This window comes from Chroicocephalus ridibundus, chromosome 7 (assembly GCF_963924245.1).
Source record: "Chroicocephalus ridibundus chromosome 7, bChrRid1.1, whole genome shotgun sequence".
Classification (NCBI taxonomy): Eukaryota; Metazoa; Chordata; class Aves; order Charadriiformes; family Laridae; genus Chroicocephalus; species Chroicocephalus ridibundus.
Genome location: NC_086290.1, coordinates 50,118,457 through 50,131,616, shown reverse-complemented (window position 1 = coordinate 50,131,616; position 13,160 = coordinate 50,118,457). Strand labels below are relative to the sequence as shown.

At 56.7% G+C, this 13,160-nt stretch overlaps 1 protein-coding gene across 19 annotated transcripts in view; it reads left to right on the top strand.

The window, feature by feature from the left end:
• RAP1GAP2 (RAP1 GTPase activating protein 2) overlaps window positions 1–13,160 on the top strand; it is an 86,880-nt gene that overhangs the window by 43,345 nt on the left and 30,375 nt on the right. For 2 of the 19 annotated variants that reach the window (XM_063340334.1, XM_063340333.1), the window contains exon 1: window positions 4,142–4,307. The exons of the other annotated variants lie outside the window; for them this stretch is intronic. In XM_063340334.1, the coding sequence (XP_063196404.1) occupies window positions 4,201–4,307 (107 nt within the window). In that variant the 5' untranslated portion in view covers window positions 4,142–4,200. Of the gene's footprint in view, window positions 1–4,141; window positions 4,308–13,160 lie in introns of those variants that run through there. 19 annotated transcript variants of the gene reach the window in all.

The window sequence follows — 13,160 nt, the reverse complement described above, 5'->3', positions numbered from 1 at the left end:
AAAACAAGAGGAGATTAATACTTAACTTGTCTGGAAAAGGGGAAGAGAGACGGTGGAAAATGTCTCCAGAGAGAGAGACTCAATGAAATTCGAAGCCGCCTGTTTAATGCGAGAGGTAAAAGGTTTAAAATTAAAACCCCTCCCCCTCCATTAACTGGAAGCTAATGAGGTGCTGCAGAATTGGTATAACTTGGCATGGAAATGGGTTCTAATTTCTTTTCTTTTTTTTTTTTTTTTTTTGCTATGCCTGAGAAATTTGTCAGACTGATGATTTCTGCTTGAAAGGAAGCAGCCAGGTATTTTCTGCGAGAACAAAGAGATTTGTTGATCCAACAAAAACTTTGTTTAAAAGCTTCGCAGCGCGAGTTGAGCGCTGTTCCCTGCCAGCGGGGATGAGGGGAGCACCCCGGTTTAACAGAATTCTTTCCTCTTACCAATTCGCCTTCTCTCACCATCCCCCCCGTGGTTTGGCAGCGTCCGATGTCGCACTGAGGAGGCAGACACGCGTTTGGGGGTGTTTTGGGGATGGGTTGGGCTTTTCCTGGTGGGAGAGCGGGGACCCCGGCACTCGTCGGCTGGAATTGCTGTGCTGGAGAGCCCTTCTGCTGCCTCTGCCTTCCCAGGGAGGTCTGCTGAAATACAAAAAACACTAATCTGGGATTTAAGTTTGGATCTTGACTCGCTGAAGCGCTACGTGTGTGCGGCGTGGGTCAGTGTGGACGGGGTGGTGACGGCTGAGCTGCCGTCAGGTTCTGCTGGGGTGAATTCATGCGGCGTGTTGACAAAAATAATGTCGCGCGTATTTTTTTTCTATCTGATTTATAGTAGAATGCGTGAAGAGATTACAGTGATGATGGGGTTTTTGGTGAATTTGAATACATCTGACTAGCGATTGTGCCGAAACGTTGTGATGGAGAAGGCCGGAATTAGGGCTCCGTGGGTGCCCTGAGCGTGGCGGCAGGGGCTGGCAGGCAGGAGGAGGAGGCAACTCGGTGCCAGATGTGCTCCATGGCCACGGCGAGCTGTTTGCTTCCGAGCAAACACATTTATTATGGACTTTTCCAGGAGAGCCCCACGCGCTGTTAATGATTGACTGCCCCAGCCTGGGGGGTTTCCAGGCAGCTCCCGCCCCGTGGCCCGTCGAGGCTGGGGGGCCGCTGCTCCGCGGGTGCCAGCCTCCCCGGTGGGCAAGGAGCGGGGGGACATTCTCCCCGTCTTTCCCCAGGAGCTGCTGCGGTGGGATGGGCCCTGCAGCCCATGCGTGCTCCCCTCCCCCAGCTGCCTGTTTGCAGCAGGGTCCCCCCAAAAGCCCTGACCCATCGGCTGTGACAGCTTGCCGAAGAGTCGTGCCGGGGGTCCTGTACCCTGCTGCCAGCCGGGGGTTGTGCTGCCCCTGCTGTAAGGCCAGGCTGTCAGAGCAGAGCCAGGGGAACGTTGCCATGGGCTCGACCAGGCGCCGCGGTGGGATAATTAGGAGTTCTCTGAGGCTGGGCACAAAGCCGCGGAGCATCGGTGGGTTCTGGGCACAACCGATGGAGGAATGGAGTTTCACCTTCACGTTCTCGTACATGCCTACAGCATGGACTGACTTTTCACCCCTCTAGCAAGGAACACGCTCAAAATGCTGTCGCTAGTCCTGTGTCTAACTCCCGTGAAAATTAAACTTGCAGAGGAGGAAGGTGAGATGGGGGGCGGCGGGAGTGGGGCAGAGAGTCCCGGGTGTTTTATCACCATGGCAACAAAGACTTCCAGGGAAAGGTGCTGAGGTTTGAAGTAGATCATTTACAGTTTACCTAATAAAAAAAAAAATAAATATATACGTTTCCTGGAACAAGCCGTGTGCCAGCTCCCCCGTGCGCCAGGCGAGCCGGAGGGCTCGTGCTGCCGTGCCGCTCCCAGACCTGGCTCCCTGCGGCTCTGCCGCGGGGAGGGATGCTCATCCCTGGCACGAGCGCAGCGGGTGCCTGGCTTGGCCCGGCTCTGAGCCGTCCCATCCGGGAAAGGCTTGCTAAAGTCTGAGAAAGGGCAGAAGAAAACGTTTGCAAGGCAGGAGCGGATCCTTCCCTCTGTCTGTATTTTAAAGGGGCCGTGATAGAACTTCACCCCTTTAAAGCACTTGGTGTATGGGTGACGGCAAAGGCTGTTTTCATGGAAACCTCGGCATAGTCACCATCCCTTGAGGTATTTAAAAGACGGGTAGACGTGGCACTTGGGGACATGGTTTAGTAGGACATGGCAGTGTTAGGTTTACAGTTGAACTTGATGATCTTCATACCATTCTGTGATTCTGTGGGTTGGAAGAGACCTTTAAAGATTGTCCAACAGCCCAAGGTTGCAAGGGGTTTCCACCATCCACGTACTCCACGCCCCTGGACTTCCACAGAAATTGTGAGAACAGGGATTTTAAATCCCAATCTGTTCAGCCTTCGCTGCACCCCCGAGCCTTCTTGTGATCCTTCTGTTGCTGGAGAACGTCTAAAGAAGGGCCACCAAGACGATCCAAGGACCGGGAAGCATGATGTATAAATAAGGCTGGGAGAACTGGGTTTGTTCAGCCTTGAGAAAAGAAGGCTCAGGGGAGACCTTGTCACCGTGTTCCAGTATTTCAAGGGTGGATATAAAGAAGATGGAGGCTCCCTTTTTGCAAGGAATAACATGGAAAAGATGAGGGGTAACAGGTACAAGTTATTCCTGCGGAGATTCCGATTGGGCACAAGAGGAAGATTTTTCCCAGTGAGAACAATCAGCCATTGGAATAATCTCCCTAAAGAAGGGGTGGATTCCCCATCACTGGCCACTTCTAAGGTTTGGCTGGCCACGGTGCTGGGCCATCTTGTCTAGACTGTGCTTTGGCCGAGAAAGATTGGACCGGATGATCCTTGATGTCCCTTCCAACCTGTGATTTTGGGATTCTGTGATTACACGATTCCAGGATTCTGTGCTTCTATGATTGTGTCTGTGACTCCAGGATTCTGTGATTCCATGATTCTAGGATACCATGATTCCAGAATTCTGTGACTCTATGATTCTAGGATTCCATGATTCTGGGATTCTAGGATTCTGTGACTCTGTGATTCCAGGATTCTAGGATTCCACGATTCTAGGATTCTGTGACTATGATTCCAGGATGCCATGATTCTGGGATTCTGTGATTCCATGATTCTAGGATCCTGTGACTATGATTCCAGGATTCTATGATTCTGTGACTATGATTCTGTGATTCTGTGATTCCATGATTCTGTGATTCCGTGATTCTAGAATTCTGCAACTATGATTCCAGGATGCCGTGATTCGGTGGTTCCATGATTCTAGGATCCTGTGACTATGATTCCAGGATGCCATGATCCTGGGATTCTGGGATTCCATGATTCTGTGATTCCATGATTCTGTGATTCCATGATTCTAGGATCCTGTGACTATGATTCCAGGATGCCATGATCCTGGGATTCCATGATTCTAGGATCCTGTGACTATGGTTCCAGGATGCCATGATTCTGGGATTCTGTGATTCCATGATTCTAGGATCCTGTGACTATGATTCCAGGATTCTATGATTCTGTGATTCTAGGATTCTGTGATTCCATGATTCTAGGATTCTATGATTCCACGATTCTAGGATTCCGTGACTATGATTCCAGGATGCCATGATTCTGGGATTCCATGATGCTAGGACCCTGTGACTACGATTCTAGGCTTCTGTGATTCCCCGATTCTAGGCTTCCGTGCTTCTAGCGTTCCAATGATTCCACGATTCTGGGATTCCAGCATTCAAGGACTCCGAGACTCCATAATTCCGGGACTCCACGAATCCGGGATCCTCGGAGTCCGTGTGATGCTCTAGCATCCTGCGACTCTCTAATCCCCCACCCAGCCTCACGCCCCAGCGCTGCCGACACCAAAACCGACTCCCCCCGCCCCAACTCCCTTTCATTTCCTGCGCTCAACCCGACCTGCAGAGCCGGGGGGGGGGAGGCTCGTAGCCCAACCCGTGCCCATCGCGGCGGCGGGGAGCGCGCAGGGCGGCGCGGACGGGGACGCGGGCGCGTCCGCGCCCGCGTCCCCGTCCGCGCCGCCCTGCGCGCTCCCCGCCGCCGCCCCGCCGAGGGCTGGCAGCTGAAATCGGCGGCGACAGGGGGGTGTGTGTGTGTGGTGGGGGGGGGGGGAGGGCGGGGGCTTGGGTTGGGATAAAAAATAGCTGCCATGTCCCGACCGAGCGATAGGATGCATTCCCGGCGGGCGGGAATCCGAGCGGCCGTGGTGCTGATCGGGCTGCTGCACCGCTCCCGCAGGCAGAGCAAGGAGAAGAGGTTTGTCCCCCGAGGTTGTGTGTGTGTGTGTGTGTTGGGGGGGGAGTGGGGGGGTGGGAAATGAGGATTTGGGAAGGGGTGGTGGTACCCCAGAAGCGTGCGATAGGCGTGGGGGGGGGTGGTGGTGTGGGCAGTCGGTGAACCCCGACACCCGCTGCTTCTCCTTGTAGGAGCCCCCGAAAGGGAGCGTTTTCTCTCTCTCTCTCTCTCTTTCTCTCTCTTTTTCGGGGAGCGCCGCGTTCCGCAGAAACTGCTTTAACTCGGCTCAACAGCTTTGTCCCTTTCTCGCCCGGCGAACAGCTGACAAACGGTTTCATCTTTCATTGACTAAGCCGCGGATTGTACTTTATGTTCAACTTTGTGTGGCGAGGAAATAGCCTGTTCGCAATATTGTGTTAGCTGGCATCTGCTCTCGCTTTTCTTCCCCCACCTCTCCCGTCCCCCCACCCCCCCCCCACCCCAGCTCATTACGGGGAGTTGCTGTTTGCTTCAAAGATTTACGCTGCTCTGATTTATGCCGCGCGTCCTCGGTCAGGGAGTTCTCTCTCCTCCAGGGCTGTGCTGCTCTGGCAACTTTGTTGTTAAAAATAGTAAGAAATATGCACCCAAACCTCGGGGGCGTGCATACCTCCGGTTCGGGGTGGAAGCGATGTGGGCACTGCTGCGGATTGAGGGGTTTTTGGTGTTTTGGTTTTTTTTTTTTTTTTTTTCCTTTTTGGTTCGATTTGTAATTTTGTACCAAAACGATATGAATGAAGAATTGATTATCCGGAATCTTTATTGTAAAGTTTCCCCCTGCCCCCCAGTCTGTGAGCCTGAAAAACCAGAGGGAGATGAAGGGGATGAAGCTTTGGCTCTTCCTCCACCTGCAGTTTTGGGTCACAGAGTCCGTACCCCATTGCTCGGTGCCGCTGCCGTGGGTGCTTTGCCTTGGACAACAGGCGCCCTCGAGAGCAGGATTTTAGTGATGCTTTTGTGGCTTAATGGTGGCCTTCCCGTATAGTTTGTGTCTGGCTGTTGTTGTTTGGGATATTTTCTTCTCCTTTACTGGGCTTTTAGGTAGATCACCAAAGCAGAACAGCTGGAACAAACCAGCCCGCGGGTCCTGGTGGTCCTGAGCAGGCAGCAGAGGTGGATGCTCACCGGAGCCGTGGCTGTGCCCGCTCTCCTCCCCTGCCCCGCTGGGATGCGGGCTGTGGGGGCCGCCTTGGGGTGCCCCGGTGGGCTCGGCCATTCCCGTCCCTGCTGTTGCCCCTTGGATTTTGGCTCATTTAGCCCAGGCCTGTCCCTGCTGTAGCTCTGCCCGTGGGCCGCAGGCTCCAGCTGTGGGCCAGCATGTTTCAGAGGGGCTGGCTGGCTTGGGGGCAGCTGGGGCCCCCGTTACCCCCCCAGCGCCCTGTGGTTTGGAGCCTCTTTTCCTGCTTTCACATGCTGCGTGTGGGGAGCGTCCCAGCGCTGGGGAGGTCTGTGCCGCCGGCGGGGCCCGAATGCTCCCGCGCACATCAACCCCGCTGGAACTCGTCGGCCATCCCTTTGCCACTCACACCGGGCAAGACGTTTCCCAGAGCCGTCTCTCCCCGAGGTACCAGCTTTCTGTGAGTGAGCTCAGCGTGCGACTTGAGGGCTGGGAGAGACTCTGGCTCTCAGCTCTCACAGAGATCTGCCCGCTGATGGGCGACTCTGGGGGGGGGGGGGGTGTTAAAATTTTTTTTCCCCACTATCATGTTGAGCACAAAACCAAAGAACGGTGCAGCTCTTGCTGCGGGGTTTACTGAGGACAACGAGAGTCACACAGACATCTCAAGGGGAGAACGAGACCCAGAGGAGGTTTTTCTCCTGTCAGCTGTGGACTGAGGAGCCTTCATGGGAGCGATTGCAAGAATTCAAGCAGCGCTTTACGGTGGCTGCTTCATCTTATGCAAGCTGCCAGGGCCATCAAAGTGACATAATCTGCAGGAAAAGGAAGGGGCTGCTAGCGGCATCGTCAAAAGGGACTCTGTTCCTCCACCTGCTCCTATTTTCTTTTTTTCCTCCTACATTCGGTCTTTGTTCTGCGTTTGCAATTGGATTTTGCTTTACACGAGCCATATGCAAGGCTGGCAGGATCGGTGGCAGCTGCCGAGTCCCTGGTGGCCCATGTCCCTTTCTTGTTAGCAACCCAGCAAAGTGCGGCACAACAAATGGACATCCCCGAGCTCCCCTGGCAGAGCCCGGGGGTCCTTACCTCGCTCCCTGCGCCCTGGGGCTGGAGGGGGCGGCAGGGACGTGCACCTGGGGCTGGGGGGGCTGCTGTGCTGGGCTCAGGGCTCCTCCTAGCTCCGGTCCTGCCCCACAAACCTAGGATCTGGAACTGAGTATTTTTGTCTAAATGGATTTTCCTGATTGTCCCACGTGCAAGGCAGGTGATGCTGTGGTGGCCGTCTTCTCGTGGGGTGAAGCTGGTGGGTGGGTGCCTCGGTGCGGGTGCACCCCTCCACTCGCTTATCGGTCTCAGCTGTGGCGTAGGCAACTGGGAATAAGGCAAATATCTTTTATCGCTGCTGTTAAGTTTACTGTTTAGTTGAGCGAGGGCTGCTCATGGACAGCCTGTCTCCGGAGCCATTGGGTGAAATCTTTGTACTGCTGAAGTCAGACTTAATCCCCGTTTTTTTCGGTGGGATGTTCACCGGAGCAGCATCCCGCACATTCTGGGGCTCTCCCTCCTGCTCCATCTCCCATCCCTGTCCCTGCCGCGGATGCTCGGCGGGGACAGCGGCCCTTCGGCGTCAGTGCCGCCTGCGGTTGGAGACGCTGGTTTCTGGGAGCTGTTCTCTGTAATTTGCAAATTATTGAATCAGCTCAGGAACGGCTGCCCAAGGCTCGCTGCCTTGTGTTTGTCAGGAATCGGATCAGACGAGCCTTCTGGTTTTAAACGGCCCGTGAGTGCCTTGGCTGGTTTACCCAAATGCTGCGGGAAACCAGCGCGTCCTCTCTGCTCCCGCAGGTGGGATCAGGCAGCAAATCTGCAGATGACAAAAATCGCTTTCCACCGTTATTTGCATCTTGAGCCATACTTTCCCAGCCAGACCAAGTGGGAAATCCTTGGCCAGCTGGAAAGAACACAGTGTCTGTAGAGGTGGAGGCAAAGCAGGAGCCATCTCCTCATGTCCCTGGAGCAGGACGGGCAGTGCGCGGTGCAGCAGTGACCCATGCAGCCAGCGCGGGCAGCACTGCCCGTGCGGGACGCTCCGAACTGTTCTCAACAATATTCTCGGTGCAGAGCAGTAATTAAAGCTAAACTCATTGGCAGTTAAATGTCACCTTGCTCTGAGCGGGGCTTTGGCTCCCGCCTGCGGGAGCCGCGCGGTCGGGGGAGGCTGCGTGCGCACACCGCTGCGGGCTGGCAATTTGCAAATACAGGATTTATTGCGAGAAATCTAGACCAGAAAATGCTGCACTTTTTCTTTCCCGGCTCTCAGGCCTCAGTGCAAGAAGGTAACGCTGCGGGGCAGGGCCAGCCTGAGCCCGGGGCGTAACGAGGTAAATCAGTTCATCGGGGCAGACGTTGCAGGCGGGGCTCTGCCCTGCGCCTCTTGGCGCCCCGCAGCGTCGCAGCGCTGGGTGCAGGGGATGCACCCGGGCGCAGGGTGGGGGGGGGGCCCTGCAGCAGCGCGTGTCCTCTGCGGGCGACCTCCCCGGGACGAGCGATGATGCAGCGAGATCCTGCCTGCCCGGCGTCCCCGGGATTGGATGCAGAGCTCTTCAAAGTCAGAGCGAGGTGCCTCGCTGGGGCTCTGGCTGCGGATTGCCAGGTGGGAAATCTCAGCGCAGTGCCCTTGGCTCTCTTGCAGAAAAAAAACCCCAAAAGAACCCCAAAAATCCCCAACATGTTTTTGTGTTGGTTTTTTTATGGCAACTTGTGAGCAGCCGGCTGAGGGCTCCCGGCCGCCTGCGTGCCCGGGGTGTCAGCAGGCACTTGCTGCGTCCCGGGAGCGGGGTGTCCCGGGGGGCTCGGTCCCTGCCGTGAGCCGCGTGGGATGGAGAGGAGCCTCCCGCTAAGGCGGGGAGCAGCCGGGGCTCCGCTCCCACCACCCGCCCCGTGACAGGGCTTATCGCAGGGCAGTGCGAGGGTGAGCTGCAATACAGAAGCACAGTCCCCTGTGAAAACTTAAGACACTGGGCGTTGAATATTAAATAAACTAAAAAGGGAGCAGCTGGCAAGGTGATGCCCATCAAGGACAAAAAAATGATGGCTCCAAAAATAGAGGCTGTTAATTTACAGGATGATCTTTGCTGTCCTTCTCAAGGATACAGCATCTAGACAGGCTGAACTTGTTGCTGCGGGAGTTTTGCATCTCTTCAGGCCAGGTTTCATCTGCAGAATTAAGCGTAGGCATAAAGGTAACCTGCAATGCTCCGTGTTTAATTTACACAGCGTAACAAAAGGTAGAGCTAACCACTTAGTGCGAGACGCTTTGCCGTGTCAGATAATATGTTGACATCTCCCCTTCCCACGCGTAATTTATATGAACGTACCGTGTCAATTTGGAGCCTGTCTGGTAAATCCGATGAACGAAACAAGAAGGTGGGATGCATTAGTAGTTTTTCATTAGGCTTTAGAGTGAGAAAGCGGGAGGGAAGCGTGTGCCCGGAGGCAGGGGGTCGGCTGGGAGAGCTCGGGGCCTCCGGGGGTCGCGGCAGCCCTGCCTCTGTACCGAACAGAGTGTTTTAATCAGAATTTCAGTATGGCAATGGGGTTTACCAAATTCAGGATACAAATTTGTAGGCGCTTTTGGGATGCGATCAGGGATGCTCTAAAGACAAGAGAAAGACTTCACCTGCCCTCGCTGTGTTGGGAACTCGCCAGCGTTACAAACCCAGTGCCCGCACACTCAAAATGGGGGGAAAATCCCTCTTTGCCCCCCCTCCCTCTCCCTTTGGGAGAAGCGTGGGCAGTGCCTGCCTGGTGGGGTCATGGCAGCGGGGTCCCCCCCAGCACCCCCCTGGCTGCAGCCCCGGCCCCAGGGGGAATGGGGACCCATGCCGGGATGGCAGGGCTGATCTCAGGTCTCCGTTAGGGAACCCTGCAGTTGGGCCTGCGTAAATGCATTAAGGTATTTCCTTAATTAGATTTACTAAGTATGCAGGGTTCTAATTCTTTCTTTTCCTTCTCTCTTAATTTGCCTAATGAGAAAAACAAGGAAATAAAATTACAAAAGCGATGCCCGCGTTGCCTTCCGGGAAGGCGGGTGCCCGGCCATGCAGCTCCGGAGGATGCTCTTGCCTATTCCCCGTGCTGACCCCCGGCCATGGCCAGGTGCTGGGTGCTGTGGGGGGACCCGTGAGCACCGTGCTGTGATCTTTGGTTACATTATCGACCCTCGAGCCGGGCGTCTGCCCCGCTGCCCGGGAGAGGTGAGTGGGGAGTGACCACAGAGGCCGTTCATTGGAGCGGTGCCGTGCCAAGGGCAGGCTTCAGCTCATCGTGCTGCTCCCGCTGTCCTTCCCCACCCCGTCCCCTCCCCGCTGCCTCATGGTCCTCTCGCCTCCTGTCTGTGCTCTGGCTGTTCAGGCAGGTGACGCGTTTTCTTCTTGCGTGGTGCCGTCCTGGTGCGTGGCTCTTCAAGAGCCGTCAGCCCCTTGGGAAGGATAACGTAGAGCGCGCTGGGGGCCGTGGGGTGAGCCGTCCTGCTGCACAGGGAGGCAGTGATGCTCGCACGCCGTGGCATCCCCAGGCCTGTCACTGGCTTCGCAGGGAAGCCCCCCGGGGGGATGAGGGTCCTGGGGCCACTTCCCGGGGCCCCTGCTGTAGGTGGGAGCCGGTGTGGGCACCGCAGGGAGCTGCACGGCATCCCCCGGCCCCAGTCCTTGCTGGGGTGAATGCTGGGGACCTTTCGGACTCTGCAGACCCTGGGGTACCCCTGGGGCTGCCGGGGGCCGGGTCCCGCGTAGGACTGCCCTGGGCATCCACTGGCTCCGGCAGCCTCTTCAGGGGAGATCCCCGGGGGCTGCCTCTCCGCGCGAGCACGCCGGCGCACAGATAGGGATGTGCTAATCTTCCTCATGATTCATTTATCATCCCGTGAGGGTAATCTGTTTGGGAATTAGGCTGATGGCCCTTGACCCCATAGCTGACGGCAGACTGAATCACCCCAGTCAGTGGTTGCAGTTTAACGTAACGTATTTCCAGTGCACGGAGGCTAATTACAAGCGGTGGCTGGTGAATGGGTTTGTTTTGCTCTCCCCGGAATTGCGGGAGCAGTTCCAGCAGTTCGGCCCCAAAGAAGCAATCAGCATGTGACAGAGGAACATGTTGTTAAGTGTCGTGTGAGTGATTTTATAATACTTAGAATATGATGCTATGGCAACCTGTTACAAATCCCAGATCAAATAAATTTATTTGTGTGCATCCCTGTAACTTTAATCTTTGCGAAGTCTGATACGTTTTATGCCTTTGAGGCCACTGTGCAGATTAGTGCAATCAGGCAGAGCTCAGGGTTCAAAGCAAGGAGAGCAAAGGATGAGTGGTTTGCTCCAGATCAGGCTGTGCTTTAGCGTCCTAGAAAGTCAAAGAGCAAGCAGTAAAAATCTGTCATCCTCGGCGTTTTTTTCAGCAGAGGAGTCATGGTGAGTTTGCGGAGAGGAGAAAGGGAAGGAGCGGGTGGGCAGGACATGAATTCTGCTATTGCCCATGCACGGTCCCGCATCGTTTTAATTCATTTCTTGCATTGAAAAACTGGAAGATGCTAAGAGCTTAAGTGAGATGTAATAATGTAAGGCAAAAAAAAAAAAAGAACATATATTGGTTTAATGTAATGTAAAATATCAGTCCTTGGTCCGGGTTCACGCTTGGTCAGAAACTGCTGGGTATTTCCCCCGGTGACTCCATCTGCGGCTGCGTTGCTGGCCCAGCCCTCAGTGCCCTGCGGCTGCGATGGGGATGGGGAGGGGTGCTGCAGGTTCCGCTTTGCCTTTGCCCCTCGCAGCTGTGGGGAGGTTTTGGCTCCGCTCCCCCCTCTCCATTGCGTTGCAGCCCAGAGGCCAAAAAGTCCCCTTTCCCGCTGCCTGCGGCTGCCCGCGCCCCGGGAGAGCCCGGCAGGATTGGCTGAGTCCCGATGGCCGCATTAGCCCTGCTGGGTCCGAGGGGGCTGTGAGCCAGGTCCCTGTGTGCCAGTGGCCAGTCTCGGCTGCGGCTCTGCCCGGCGTGGCGGTGTGTCACCCTGCCCCGTGCCGCGCTGGTCCCCCCATGCCGTGCCTGGGCTGGTCTCATGCCTCCAGGACAGGTTTATGGGCTTGAGCTCCAGCCCTGAATTTCCCCCAACATGTAGCCGATGCTCCCCTGGCTACAGCCGAAGTCCATTAATTCTTGTTCCTTGGTCGTTGACTAATGAGAACTATCGATCTGCGTCCTGTTGGTCCTCCCCTTCCCTCGGTCACAGGTGCTGGTGGCTCCCTGCTGCTCCTGTCCCCAGACGTGCAGTACATTCCCAGCACGGGCGGGCAGCTGGCAGCCCCCCAACCAAACCTAACCGTGCCGGCCGCGGGGATGGGGCTCCATGGCACTGCCGGCTCCGGCTGCTCACCACTGCTCTGCCATGAAGCCGGTCCTGCAACGACAGGGAGGGACGCCAAATCCCCGGTGCGGGCAGGCTGGGACCCTGCAGCGAGGGGCTGTAGCCGGGCGGGAGGCTGCGGTGCCCTCCTGCAACCTGCAGTGTGCAGGGGGCTTTCTCCTAAATGCTTATCTACGTGCATACGTGTGTGTGTGTGTGTATGTACATCTGTGTGTTTCGAGATGGAGTCAGGTTTCATCAGGGTCAGAAGTCTATTAGCCGGAGCAGTTGTGCAGAGAGGCAGGAAGAGCAGGAGCCGGCCCTCCTCATGCTCCGCTTCAGTCTCCTTAGCAGGGACGCGGCCGAACGGCTGCTCCTTCGCTCACACAGGCGACGCTGGGGTTTTGCACCCACTGTGGCACCAGTGGTCTTGGAGAAAACTTGCCTGCAGTGCCCGCGGCATCCCCGCTGCCTCCCCGCAGCACACCCGCTGCACCCCTGCAGCATCCCTGCGGCGCACGGCCCAGCCGAGGAGGGGCTGCGGGCACCCGAGCCGCCCCCGTGACCAGCATGTGGTTGTCACCTGCTGTCAGGAGAGCCGGGGCTGGCGGAGGAGGGCAGGCGCTGCAGGAGGTGGGGTGCGCACCCTCGGGCAGGAGCCGCGTTTTTTGGAGAGGGCCCCAGAGGGCATCGGTACCCGGCTGCTGTGCACGCCAAGCCGTGCCGTGCCGTGCCATCCCGGGGCGGGCTGCTATGGGAACCAAACCTCGTTACTGCGAGATAAACAGTTGGACATTTTGGCCCGGTTTCTGCAGGACTAACCTGGCAGGGACGAGAGGAAACTGAATTAAATCTCAGATTTTCAGACTCCCAGAGCAGCATCTGGCAGTACCGCTGCGAGCGGCGGCTTGGTTGTCTGCCTGGGAAGCCGTTGCTGTGACAGGGACAGGGTGTTTTTATCAGATGATCGGCGGGGGGCTGAGGTCGCGCCTTTTCAAGGCTGGGAGGCTCTCGTGTGATACTTTTGTGGCAGGTCCGCGGCATGGGGGCTGCTCCTGACTTCCCTGGGGTCCTGTGTCCTCAGAACACCTTTCACTGCCTCCAGATTTAGCACGTAGGTGCCCTGTGGCGGAGCTGCCCTCGGCTGGGCGCTGCCAAACCCGTGCCGGGGCGTCCCTGGGTTTTACGCCGGCATCATCGAGCCACAAGCCTCCTCCGCCATCCATGGCGCCCGGGCTACCGGGAGGCCGATGGGCCGCGGATCCTGCCCAGGGAGAAGGTGCCAGATGGAGGGAAACCGTGGGGACGGGTTGTCATAGAA